This window comes from Lepus europaeus, chromosome 9 (genome assembly GCF_033115175.1).
Source record: "Lepus europaeus isolate LE1 chromosome 9, mLepTim1.pri, whole genome shotgun sequence".
In the NCBI taxonomy this organism is placed as follows: domain Eukaryota; kingdom Metazoa; phylum Chordata; class Mammalia; order Lagomorpha; family Leporidae; genus Lepus; species Lepus europaeus.
This window is the reverse complement of record NC_084835.1, coordinates 24548987-24561876: the sequence shown is the minus strand read 5'-3', so window position 1 is coordinate 24561876 and position 12890 is coordinate 24548987. Positions and strand designations below refer to the sequence as shown.

The 12890-nt window shown below is 64.5% G+C and overlaps 1 protein-coding gene across 7 annotated transcripts; it reads right to left on the bottom strand.

Annotated features, from left to right (window-relative positions):
* Positions 1-16: 16 nt before the first annotated feature.
* On the bottom strand, positions 17-11529 carry SEMA3B (semaphorin 3B). 7 transcript variants are annotated; one of them, XM_062200932.1, is made up of 20 exons: positions 11445-11529; positions 9543-9661; positions 7617-9357; positions 7161-7347; positions 6349-6506; positions 6127-6189; positions 5670-5789; positions 5496-5589; positions 5214-5333; positions 3667-3812; positions 3456-3567; positions 3288-3357; positions 3070-3214; positions 2609-2828; positions 2404-2495; positions 2289-2330; positions 1911-2068; positions 1739-1794; positions 1508-1647; positions 23-1077 (listed from the first exon to the last, which is right to left on the bottom strand). In XM_062200932.1, the coding sequence occupies exons 4-20, from the start codon at positions 7267-7269 to the stop codon at positions 664-666; spliced, it is 2259 nt and encodes a 752-aa protein (XP_062056916.1). In that variant the 5' UTR covers positions 7270-7347; positions 7617-9357; positions 9543-9661; positions 11445-11529; the 3' UTR covers positions 23-663. The 7 variants fall into 7 exon arrangements, with proteins under 7 accessions (XP_062056920.1, XP_062056916.1, XP_062056917.1 ...); XM_062200933.1 differs by having other exon boundaries at positions 8270-9357; XM_062200934.1 differs by having other exon boundaries at positions 9278-9357.
* Between the last annotated feature and the right edge of the window lie 1361 nt (positions 11530-12890).

Genomic DNA, 12890 nt, shown 5'->3' with positions numbered 1-12890 from the left:
GCCGCTCAGGTTCTTTTCCACATCGCCCGGTTTTATTTCCCTCACAGCGTTAAGTCTTCAGGTGTATCATGCAGCGTGCACTGTGCCTGGCGGTACCCCCACAGACCCCCCCCAGAACCCACTCGGTCACGTCGAAAGCGCCGTGAATCCCCACCCAGCAACCTTGGACAGGAGAAACGCAGGCCCCGAGGCTGCTGGGAAGGCGCCGCAGACCACATAGCAAGGTCTAGGGCTAGCGGTTGTCCGCCGGGGCCATTCCAGCTGCCACCGATAACATATTTATTGCATTGCTTTAATACAGTCGGCCTGCCTCCAGGAGCCCAGCCTGTTCACAGCCTCCTGCTCGCTGCCCACGGACGGCCGTCCCTCTCCGAGGTGGCCATTAGGGCACCTCCCCAGCCCTGCTCGTGGCTTTGGAGCCCCGCTTCTCCGCCCCCATCCTGCCGGCCACAGCCTGCGCCGGGCCGGGGCTGCCCTCTCCCGCGCTACATCCAAGAGTTATCCTGTTAATTAATAAATAAGCCAAGGCCTATCGGCCGGCGTCTCCACCGGCCAGGGACCCCAACGTACCTGGCCCCAACCAGTCGTCTTCCCCGGCTCTGTCCGCCCCCTCTCCCGCCCCTCGTCTCCTGCCTGGTCCCCAGCGTGGCGGGGTCGGCCCGGTCACCAGTGCGCAGCGCTGCGCGGCCCGCGCTCCGCACGCGCCTCAGAGGTGTGCGTCCGCCTGTTGCGGCCCTTCCTCCGCGCCGTCGGGGCCGGGGCGTGCGCCGCGGGTTGCGGCTGGGGCTGGCACATGCGCAAGGAGTTCGCGCCGCCTCCGCCGCCCGGCTCCACCAGCTGCAGGAAGTCCCGGTACCAGAGTTTGGGGCCCGGCAGTGCTGCGGCCGGCGCAACCTCCTCTGCCCGCGCCAGCCGTTCGGCCTGCGCTGCGCTCAGCACGTGCAGCGCCACTCGCCGCAGCGGCTGCGAAAAGCCCTGCTCGACGGCGGCGCACAGGTACACGCCCGAGTCCCCGCGCCGCAGCCCGCGCAGCAGCAGGCCCTGCGCGGTGAGGTCGGCGCGCTCCTCCGCCTGCACCTGCGGGGGCGGGAGGAGGGGGGAGCAGCGTAAGGCAGAAGTAGGGAACAGCGTTTCCCAGCAGGCCAGGGGTCGCTGGGAGCTGGGTCGTGGGACGGGCCCGCGCACAGGTGCGCCTTTGAAGGCTGAGTGCCTGGAAGCTGGTGGCCAAGTGGCGACCCGAATGAGGCAGGGGTTCCCCTGAATGCAGGGGCCAGGGCTTCTTCTGGATGAGAGTGGGGACGGGTCGGGAACCTTGTGGGATGTTAGGAGGCCTCACAGACGACGTGCAAGTAAGGGACCAAAGGGGATGGTGTGGCTAAAGGGTCTGGTTGTCTGGAACCTCTCTGGGCTAGACTTCATCTAGACATGGGGTGCATGCCAAGGGACTCATTAGGCAGAGCGAGGCGCACCTGGGCAAAGGGCGAGAGCCTCATCGGGGAGGGCTCACCTGGGTGTGGGCCGCCTCGCCTGCGCGCTGGAAGGTCCATTCCATGCGTGCCTGCAGCGAACGGGGCTCACATTCCAGAAGCGCGCTGCCACCTTCCACCCCGAACACCTTCCGCTCCAACAGCGTGGGGCGGGACGAGTCTTGGAGCAAGGAAAACGTCACATTCCAGCATGCCAGGGAAGGGTGGGGCGGCTTCAGCGGCTGAGAGTGCGGGTCAGACTGGGTACTCACCGCTGGAGCACAGCGTGCTGGGGTCTCCGTTCCTTACGTCTTGTCTCCTGAACCGCCTGAACGGACATCGGAACCCCGGTGAGCCCTTCTTCGAGCCCGCCCGAAGCAGCAAAGACTCTCTGTCCCCCTCCCGGCGACCCGGACCCCGCACCCCGTACACGCCAGTGCTCACCTCTTGGCGCTGGGCTGGAAGCGTGTGCACGTGGCCCCGTCCCAGGCACAGTAGGGGTCACGCGCCAGACAGCATTCGGCGCAGGCGCGGCCGTGGGCAGCGCAGCGGTGCAGCGCGATCTGCGCCACAGCGCTCCGCGAGGCTACATACAGCTGGTGCTGGGGGCACAGGGGTGCATGACCGACGGCGGCCCGCGCGCGCCTCCCCATCGGTCAGCGCTCCCTTCCCCAACTTGGCAGGAGGAACACTAAGGTCTCAGGCCACACGGTCTAGCAAAGGCAGAGCCTATACTGAACCCCCCAGATGCGCGGGCAGGCAGGGCATGGGTGGGGGGCACCAGCGTGGTAACTCCCACCCCCCACTCTGGGGCTCACTCACCCTCTTGGAGGAGATTTGCATGCTGGTGACAGCGGCTGCGTCCTGAGGGAGGAGGGACACTGGAGTCAAGGTTTAGGGGGGTGGGGAATGCCAGGTGATGGAGACAAGGCCTCACCTCGAACACGTGCAGCTCCTCCAGAAGCAGCCCCTCCGCGCTAGGTCGGCTGCCCTTGGGCATGGAGATCACCTTCAGCACTGTGCCTACGTCTGCGTGGAGGGGGACAGTCAGGGCAGCGCGGAAAGGGGACCCGCGGCCCTGGACACGACGTGGGGCTGATCTAGCAGCTGGGGACCATCGGTCGCTGTGGTGGGACTCGCACCTGTGCCAATGAAGAGGACGTCATAGTGGCCATCCGCAGCTGCCACGCGGTCGGCCGCGATTTGGGTGAAGGTGTATCCGGCGCCCACTCGTAGAAAAAGAGGGCGCCCCCCAACGGGCAGCACCGAGTTGTACATGAGAGGGTGGTTCCGGGCAAACTGGATGACGTCATCAGGGAAGTCCTTGGTGGAACCGAAGGTGCCAAAGGTCTTGCTGGGGCACTGGAGAGGGGGCACAGCGGGGATATAGGTATGCGGGTTGGATGTCAACCCAGGTACTGGAGCCCCCTACCCTGAGGATTGGAGAGACGACTGCCAGCCTCTTTCTTGCTCCAGGAGGTTCGCACTGATGGTGGTGACTTGACCCCTCATACAGCAAAAGGAAGAAAGCACCCAGACCAAGTCCCCCCCCCCCCCCCGAGGCTTTAAGGTGGGCTGTGGCAGGGGTCCCCCAGCTACGTACCATGCCCGGCCGCGGGTAGGGAACGCGGCCCTGGTAGGACACCCACTGGTGTGTGGGCCCCTCTTTGTGTGCAAAGGGTCCCAGGAAGGCGCGGCGCACATCATCCATGCTGTACACACACACGGCTGAGCCCTGGAAGACGCCGCTGCGGGCAAGACAGGAGCGGGGTGAGGGCGCCCCGGGCGCCCCAGCAGCGCACCCCACCTCCCACTCCTCACCTGGACGTGGAAAAGGCAGCGTAGAGCAGTGGGGTGCGGCGCTCCCGCGACGTCAGCAGGAACACATCCTCTGCAGGGGGGGAGCCCGGCTGGAGAGGGCGCACAGCCCCACCTGCTCGGCTCCCACGTCTGCGCCCTCCCTGCCCGTCCCTCACCGCAGGTACTCACGGAGCTGGTCGAAATGGGTGTCACCCTCGACGCCAGGCACTGAGCACACCAGTCGTGCCTTCAGGAACGTCGTCCACTTATTGACAAGGCTGCGCTGGCCGCCCACGTCGTTCTGCCAGGGGCGAGGCGGGAGGGGGGGGGCATGAGCATGGGACCCCCGACGGGCAGAGGGGCGGGGCGGGGTCACGGGAGGGGCCCAGGGACTCCTCACCCGGCAGATCTGGCCAACGCGGGACACCGACAGGCGCCCTAGGGCCGGCGCAGCCTCCACCGCCAACTCACGGAAGAAGAAGTAGATTTTGTCGTCATCTGGGTTCTCGCTCTCCGGGATCCAAAAGACCTTCACAAATTTGGGCTCTGGCCACAACAGGAGGCGAGCAGTCAGAGGGCCATCCCCTGCCACCCATTCCACAGCGACTCAAGCCCTGTCTCCACTCCCCCTCGAAGTGGCCTTAGCTGGGGCTGCAAATGACCACTCTGCCTCCAGGTCCGCAGTCAGCTGGCCCTGGGCGCGGGCCGACTCCCAAGGATTAGGGCCTGTGAGGCAAGAAGCGGTCACGAGGGGGCAGCAGAGACCGCGGCTACCTTGGCACACACTAGGGAACCGCGACCCCCATAATTAGCCCAGGCCTGTGGGCTGCAGAAGGAGAGAAGTGGGGTATCCGGCTTCCGATCCTCCCATGGATCCCATACCCCCTATGCCACTGTTGTTTTAATGCTTTCGGGACTATTTTTAAATCTAGTGGGGCACGCTGGGTTAATAAACTCCCTCAGTCGTAAGAAAAGTTTGTATGGGTGAAGTTGTGTATCTTTTTCTTTGATTGTTGTATATAGCCTCTGCTGGGTTATGATCTTTTCCCTTTTTTGTTAAACTCTTTATTTCGTGGAGCCAATGAGCCTCGACTATAATGTAAATTAAAAATACAGATCTCAAAGCAAAAACATAATAAAATATTTTAAGAAATAGGCTGCCCCAAGGCGCTGATGTCCCGCTGGGAGTGAGTCTGCCCTTTCTCCTATACCTGCCCCAGGGCCTTCGCCTTGGTTGTCCTGCCTGCCTGGAACACCCTTGTCTCAGTCCTGGTGCTTGGCTCTCCTGTGCTTCGGGAATTAGCTCTCAGCTCCCCTCGGTGGAGTGGCTGCCGCAAACCTCTTACCCTCCCCCCCAGCTCCTCTCCTCTCACTGGCCTTATCTTGCCCGTTAGAATTGTATCATGCATGGCCGGCGCCGCGGCTCACTAGGCTAATCCTCCGCCTTGCGGCGCCGGCACACCGGGTTCTAGTCCCGGTCGGGGCACCGATCCTGTCCCGGTTGCCCCTCTTCCAGGCCAGCTCTCTGCTGTGGCCAGGGAGTGCAGTGGAGGATGGCCCAAGTGCTTGGGCCCTGCACCCCATGGGAGACCAGGAGAAGCACCTGGCTCCTGCCATCGGATCAGCGCCGTGCGCCGGCCGCAGCGCGCTACCGCGGTGGCCATTGGAGGGTGAACCAACGGCAAAAGGAAGACCTTTCTCTCTCTCTCTCACTGTCCACTCTGCCTGTCAAAAAAAAAAAAAAAGAATTGTATCATGCATGTGTCCTGAGGTCTGCGAATTCAGGGAGGGAGGGCACTGACCACACCTGTCCCGTCTGTGCCAGTGACCCCAGGCCCTGTGCCAGGCCTGCGTAGGGTGGGTCCTTGGTGAGACCGCCCTTCTCCCACTGCTCATTTCCTCCTGCTTGGCGCCTGCCCCTCCCACCAGCCCCACCAAGCCTCTCACCGTTGAGCCAGCGAGAGTCATGTGGCTCTGTTCGGAGACTCGGACGCCGGCCCAGGCTGCGGAAGATGGTGAAGTCCCGGCCCATGAGATCTGCTGCCACCCCCGAGTACAGCTCCTCCCCTGCAGACAAGGCAAGGGCTGCTTAGTGCTGGGGCGTCCAGGGGCTCTCAGAGATGCCAGCAGGCGACGGGGGGCACCACCAGGGAGGCCTTGGCACTTGGTGAAGGTCTCATGTTTTTAAGGGGTCCTAGTTGTTGTTGGGGGCCCAGCCTCTGGACTCACCCACCAGCACGGAGGCAGCCCGATGCCTGGGGTCGTAAGGACTCTTCCCCTTGCCGTCCTCAAGTCTTCGCAGGTCCAGCCGGAGCGTGGGCTCCTGGCAAAGCCGGGGGAGCGGTCGCTGACAGGCCCTGGCTCACCCTTCCAGCCACCCTCCCCACCCAGAGCTGGCCTTACCTCAGGCCGGTGGCCCACGTCCACAAATGCACAGGTTGGGTGGAAGGCCCCTGTGCCACAAGCCAGCAGGTGGGTGCGGTTGTAGGCATGTAGCAACTTCACAAAGTTCATGCACTCCGTCTAGTGGGCGGGCAGGGTCAGGCTCCGCCGTGAGCGGCCCTGGGAGGCGGCCCTGGGAGGTCCCAGCTGGCCTGTGGCATCCCCTGCCTTCCTGTCCTCTGTATTGCCCAGGTAAGCACTGTCATGGGCTCCAGGGACCTGGGTGGCCTTGGTGACCAGCGCAGCCCTACCCCCGTGACACAGAGACCCCCCCCCCCAGAAGAATCACACGAGCCCCTACCCTGACTCACCAAGTCCGGATCCCAGCCGGAACAGGGAGGCCGCTCCTAGCACTGCCCTGTCTCAGGCCGGGGGCTGCCCTCCACCCTCCCACCCAGGGTGGGGAGCCAGCACTCACGCCAATGTCCTTCCCGGCCCAGTTGCACTCCTCTCGCCACTCCACGGGGGCTGGCCAGGCCACCTACGGCAAGGTTGGAGGAGGAGGAGGGGGCACAGGTCAGCTCTGGGGTATTCTCTTTCCCGGGCATCTCTTCACACAGGGGGCCCAGCCCTCTGGGTCTCTGCAAGCAGTCGGAGGTGGGGTCCCAGGGCTCATTCCCTACGGCTGGGGAGCTGGCACCTTCTTGGCCCGCTTGGTGATGTTGTCCAGGCTCAGGGAGGCCACATGGTTCTCAGCACCCACGAACAGGCGGCCACGCTCCTCATCCACCAGCAAGGCCTCGTAGCAGCAGGTCCGTTCCAGCCGGAAGGTCCGCAGCCCGTGCCGGGTCTGCAGCTCTGTGGGGTGGGGACGCTGCTGAGGACCCTTCCCAGGCCCTGCGTGGGTGCCTCCTTGTGGACGGAGGTGGTCCGTGTGATCTGGTCCTCACATGTGAGTTGACATGCATATGGATTTACACACGCAGAGACAGGCCCACCTGGATGCCTAAGCAGAGCTGCCAGGGTGGGCAGTGCGGCCCCCAGGAAGGGGAAGGCAGGTTGAAATCAGGCTTGTTTGGACAAGTGATGTCTCCCTCCAGGCGTGCGCACTGGGAAGCCAGATTTGCGGATGCCAGGGTTCTGGGGGAGCTGGGCATGTAGAGACGGCCAGAGCCCAGGCTGGAAGTCCCATGCCTGTGCCAAACACAGTCACCTGCCCTGTCCCACTGCGGCAGGCGTGAAACTTGACTTCCCTGCTGCCCTGCCCAGGGGGCTGGCCTGGTGAGGCGTAGAGGATGGGACAAGATGGGGCAGTCTGCTGCTATGGAGACAGGGGCTCTCCATGGGAAAGCGCCAGCAGAATGCAGACAGAGGCTGGGGACTGAGGTCCGGGCTAACTGGAGCCTCCCGTCCCACCAGCACACACACAGGGCAACAGCCAACACAGAGCCACGCTGGGCCCCTTTCCTGCCCACCCCATGCTGAGCCCTCCCACCTGCCAGGTGCACCTACCTTGGAAGGAGAGCCGAAGGCGTGGGGGGCTGGGGGTGGTACCCCCCAGCCCCTCTGCCCAGAGCAGGGCCAGGCCCAGGATCATGGCGGCGGCCTCAGCCCGCCCCATCCCGGCAGCTCAGGGCGCTCAGGGTTCAGCGGGCGTGTGTGGAGGAGCCTTGAGCCGCCCTGGACTCTGCCCTGGGATCTGGAAGAGAAGGAGTCGGCAGCCCAGCCGAGGGCGAGGGCGGGAGGCTAGGGGGGAGTCCCCGGGGATCGGATTACAGCCCCTAGGGGAGAGAGGCTGGGGGGTCGCATTCCGCTTCCGAGAGCCCTCCCCTCCGAGGGTGCCCCGCCTGGCCACAATCAGACACACCCACGGCCGGGCACACCCTCAGGGTCACCCTGCACTGGCACGCGCCCGCGCCACCACCACGTCACCTCCCCGGCAACCGTCCCTCCCTTGCACACACTCACAGCACTCAGACGTTCATTCACAAACCCCGCATGCCCACACCGTGCCAGCCTGGGACTAGGACTGGGGATACTGGCAGACCCAGACGAGGTCCCCAAGCGGGAGGAGGCAGAGTGCCAATGAGGAGTGCAGTCCGATGGGTGAGGTCATTCCAGAGGGCGCCAAGTGCAGAGAGCAAAACAAGCGGCTCAAGAGGATGACAGGACCGAGAGTGTCAGGCAGCAAGTTGAAGGAGTCAGGCCTCCGGAGGTGCCCGCGCACCCACAGAGAAACACAGAGGTACTTCTGGGGCTGCCGCCGAGTGTGGGTGCCTGTCGGTGTGTCTCCGAGGGTCCCTGTGTGAATGCGTGTGTGTGGATAGCGTGCGTGTGTGGGCGTGCACATGTGTATATCTGGGTGCCAACAGATGGTGCGTGTTGCCTTGCACATGTGTTGAGTGCATAGATGTGTTCCTTCACGCACACGTGGCACTGTGTGTGATGTGTGCATGTTTTGCATGCATGTGTTGCACATCTGCACACATGCAAGAGTGGGGGGGGCGTGCAAGTGGGCAAACAGCCGCAGCATCAGTCACTCCCTCGGACCCTGGGACACCCATTCCTAATAGGGGTAAGCGCTGCCTGGGAGCTTCGGGGCCCCTGGGCTGGGCGGTCACCTCCACTTCTGCCTCCTTGCGACTTGAGGGCTGCTCCTGAGCCAGCTCCAGCAGCCCTGCGGCTCCAGGGCAAGGAAGGGGCTGGGGACCCACCGACAGTCAGTGAGGTCAGGCTTCAGACTCCAGGGGCACCCGGGGTAGGCAGGTAGGGACGGTAAGGCGGCCTGTCACTCTCAGCCCCCCCCCCCCCCCGGCTGGGCCAGCTGTCCTTCCCTCTGGGGTCCCCTCAGCCTCCATGAGCCTCTCCCCCGTTTTGAGTTCCTTCATCCTGTGACCAGAGACCCTCCCCGGACCCCTCACATGGGGCTGCCATGCCCACCTTCCCTCCCACCGGCTAGCTGGGCAGGTGCTGGGCACAGGAGCTCCAGCACGGTCCAGAGGCGGGATTAAGCAAGGGGTGCCGTAACCGTGGCAGGTCCCAGCCGCCTCCCCCAACACAGGCTGCAGCCCAGCTCCCGGGTTCCTGGACCCTCCCCTGCGAGGACCCCAGCCTCCCTCCTTCCTTCCGCTGACACTTGCCACAGGCTGCCTCTTCTCAGTCTCTGCAGGTCTGCGAGGTGACACCGCTGGCTGCCCCAACTCCAGCAGGCTCCTCCCTGCCCCAGCCCACTCACATCCCGGGAGGGGGAGAAGGCTGGGGGCCACAGGGCACCCTCCGACGGCTCCTTTAAGCAGTAGCCCCCGCCCCCACCAGGCCTGCCACCGCCCCACACGCACCGCCTGCCGCCTGCCGCCTGCCTGCCTGCCGTAAAGTTTGAAGGGCGGGTCGGGTGACTGGGCAGGCAGCCGGGACCGGCTGGAGACAGCGGCGGGCCAGAGTGGAATGGGCACAAGGGAGGGGCGGGGCGAGAGGACCCTCTCCTGTCAGGGCGCAAGGTGGAAGGGTGCCCTGAGGGGGTCCCAGAGGCCCGTGGCTGCTCGGCAACAGGGACCTGCAGCTCCAGGCGGCTGTGCAGAGCGGGCATAGGGAACAGCGAGTGGGGTCCCCCCAGGGCTCCCGTTCCTCACCTGACCTTCCACAGCTGCGGAGCTGGGGCAGTGAAAATGGGGGACTCAGCTGCCACCTCGGTTCCGGTTCCCGGGAGCCGCTGGGATGGGAGGGCCAGAGGGTGGGGGAGGGGAAGTCTCAGTTGGAGTTCTGAGGGGCCCCGGGACCCCAGCCCCTCCCTGTCCTTCCTCAGCTGACGGCCCATTGAGCACTAAAGCTGACCAGCCAGCAACACTGAAGACAGCCAGGCGGGGGCGGGCGAGGGGGCGGGAAGGCCCAGCAAACCTGGCTTCTGCAGCAGAGTGTGGGTCCACCCCAGGCCCCCAGGCTGGACAGGGAGGGGAGTCCTGCTTGTCTGGACCGGGGAGCGCACTGCATGACCTCCCTGACTCCAGTCGCTCTTCCTAGGTTGAAGGTGGGAGGAGTCACTCCCACCACACCCAGGGCCAGGTGGGAGGAATCACCTCCATCACACACCAGGGCCAGGTGGGACGAATCACTTCCATCACACACACCCAAAGACAGTGCCCGATGGAGTCGCACACCCAGGCATGGCTGGGAAGGGCCCAGCATCTTGTCCTGGAGCATCTTGTCCTGGGGGGACACACCCTATGTGCATTGCGAGCAGTACTGCTTTGGAGGGGCTGGATGGTGACCATGACAATGGCAGAGTGCAGCAGCCCTCAGGTCCACCTGGATGAGCAAACCAGGGCCTGTCCCCAGGGCTGAGGGGCAGCTCAGAGGGGACAGGGAGGCTGCGCAGCTGCTTCAAGGGCACACAGTTCTGGTGCTCACACCCTGGGTGCCGGCCAGCTAGGCCAGGGATGGAGCTAAGGGGAGATCCTCCAAGTCCCCCCGGAGTCCATGGTGAGGCTGTGCCCCTCCTCTTCCTCAGGACCTGGTGCTCCTGGCCTGACCTGGCCACAGGCAGGTGAACGTTGGGGCCTTGGGGAGAGGAGTGGAGGGGTGCGCCCTTGCCTGCGCTCTCACCTCCAGGATGTGGTCTTCCTCTACTCCTGAACTAGCTGCCTCGTGCCTTGGACCTGGGCAGCCTCCGCTGGCCCAGTGCAAGCAAACAAAATTCTTCAGCTGTTTACAATTTTTCCACCCAAGCAGCCAAGATCAGCAAGTGCCCTTGAAGTTCCCTATGTACCCCAGCTGTGCCCCATCTGCCCCCATTGCCTTCACTTCTCAAGGCTCAAGGTCCCAGTCTGTTCCAGCGCCCCCTACCCACCCACCTAGCTCTGTGCTCGTACCAGGGACCAGGAGTCCCTCATCTTTCCAACAGCCTGGGACTCAGCGCCCAGCCAAAGGGACTGGGCTGTCTCTGACCCGCACTCCCCAGCCTGATGCACTGTCCCTCCTCCAGATGTGTCCCCTCCTGGAGCAGGGAGGTCAGTCCTCAGGGGATGGGCAGCTGCTGTCAACCCTGACCCCAACAGGTCTCCCTTTCTGCTCCTTAGCCACAAGTCAAGTGTGCCAGGCCACGGGCAGCATGAAGGCAGCGGTCCAAGAACAGAGGTTATGGTCACACTGGAGAAGGCCCCCAAGGACTCTCTGGAATCAGGCGTCCTGGGCCAGGTCTCCAAGGAGTGGGGCAAACCAAGAGAGGCAGCTGGAGTCCCTGCTCCTGCCTGGACTCCTGCCCTGGGGCCACCCCAGCCTCCGGGACCTCTACCCTGGGCTGGGGCAGTCAGGGCAGAAGCCTGCCTGGGTTCCTGGCCTGGAGCTGCCTGTCAGTGGGACAGCCCGCCAAGGCCTTGGCCTTGGCAATAACTGGATCCTTGGGCCAGGCCCTAGCACCTGCCTCCCCCTCCTTCCCAGCTCCCCCTGTCCCTCTGCACCCTGCCTGGATTCTGGGTGGTTGGCAGGGGCGGGACACCGCCTGAGGAAGGCTACATCAGCCCTCTCAGTGCCCAGCCTGGGCTGCATGGGATCTTGGGCTCCCCCACTCACACCTGCTTTAGCCATCAAGGCTGGCGGGGCCACCTGGGGCCTGGGGCACAGCGGCAGGGGTGGGAGTGGGGGTGTGGGGTGGCCATGCAGAGCCTCCAGGCATCATTGGGGCCTAACTCCCCTGAGGATTTAATGCCCAGGAGATCCCCCCTGCGAAAAGGGTCTGTCGGGGCATTTGTCCCACCCACCCCTCGCCTGGCCTCCACATTCCGGAGCAGATCCCTGGCCCACCTTTTGTGCGGGATCAGCTCCTCCCCTCCTTGCCTGCTGAGGGCCATGGCAGAGCTGAGACAGAGGGGCGAGGGAGGGGCCACCGGGAACCCTGGGCCTTTGGCTGTGGCCCTACCCCCACCGCTCCGCCCCTGCCCTCCGCCTCCTGCACATTCCTCCCAGGCTGAGGTCAGCCCCTCTGGGATGGGGAGCCCCCCCCCCAGCAGCCACATCACAGCTCTTCACTCCTGTTTTCTTCATCGCCCAGCAGGGAGGGGTGAGGAGGAGGGGGGCTGGGGGTGGGGCCTCCCTCTCCTTCTCTGGAGCCTGGGGGTGTGTGGAGGGGGCTGGGCCAGGAATGCCGCTGCTAAAGTGGACAGCCAGGACTCTATTCTCATTAACATCAGTGCGGCCTTCCCTGAGCAGCGGCTCAGGGCCCCAGGAGGGCTGGCTGATGGGGAGGGTCTGGGGTAGGGGACCAAGGGCCGCTGCAGGATGAAGTCCTTCGTGGTGCAGTGGCTCCGGGGAGAGGCAGGGTTGGATGGCGGCACTGTGGTCTCCAGCTCCGCGGCTCTCCTCTCCCCCCGAACACGGGCCAGGTGGATCAGGCAATAGTCTGGGTGGCAGGTGTTCGCCCTTGCTGGCGCCTCAGCTCGGGGCATCCTGGGGCACCCAGGCCTGTGAGGGCCCACAGAGAAACCTTCATGGCTGCCTCCTCCAGTCCAGCTTTATGGAGCCTGTCTCAGGCTCAGGTCTTCTCTTGCCCCCTTCTCCCGTGCGCCCCCCCCCCCAGTAGTTAATCCCTCCACCCTCTGACCCCCGAGCCCTAGGTCTGGCCCGAACAGGGCCAAGCCCCCTGCTCCAGAGAGCCCCTGGATCAGAGAGGTCCCTCTGTCTTGCTGATGAATGACAAGTCCCCTTCTCCCTGCAGCTGACCCTCTCACCCTGCCCCCCGCTGTGTCCCTGTGGTCATTCTGCCCCTCCTGACTGGCTTCCCCTCTGAAGCACCCTGCCCCCATCCTGACTCAGAAAGCTTGCAGAGGCTCGGGGGCATGGCAGACTCAGCCTGGCATTCACAGCACCCTGCCAGGGCCCCAGTGGCTCCACTTCCGGGAGGCATCAGCTCCTGCCCTGCCAACAGTTAGCTTGAGCTGTGACCGCCACTCTTCAGGCCCTCTTCCTTGTCACCCGCTGGGCTCTTCTCACCATTTGCCATCTACCTTGGCTATCGGCCTTCCTGGGTGAAGGCTCAAACCTCAGGCAGGGCTCTGGGCTCCCCATTGTGGGACAGCAGCAGGGGCTACCCTCACGGGACTCAGCAGAGGACTGGCACAGGGAGGAGGGGACGTCATGCCTGCAGGACGCCTGTATACGCCCTGGGCCTGCTGGGCCTCAGTGGTGATGGAGCCTGATAGAGAAGGGACGGACATCTTAGGCTCCACCTTGACCTTGCTCCAGGACCCCCAG

Bases quoted from the DNA above. Each gene is read 5' to 3' on its own strand.
- SEMA3B (XM_062200930.1), bottom strand. From the start codon at position 7,269: ATGGGGCGGGCTGAGGCCGCCGCCATGATCCTGGGCCTGGCCCTGCTC. The intron at 3,215-3,287 runs GTGAGGAGTGGG...TCTTGCCCGCAG, and splicing joins GCTGCCTTTTCCACGTCCAG to CGGCGTCTTCCAGGGCTCAG. The intron at 1,648-1,738 runs GTGAGTACCCAG...CCTTGCTCCAAG, and splicing joins CAGCACGCTGTGCTCCAGCG to ACTCGTCCCGCCCCACGCTG.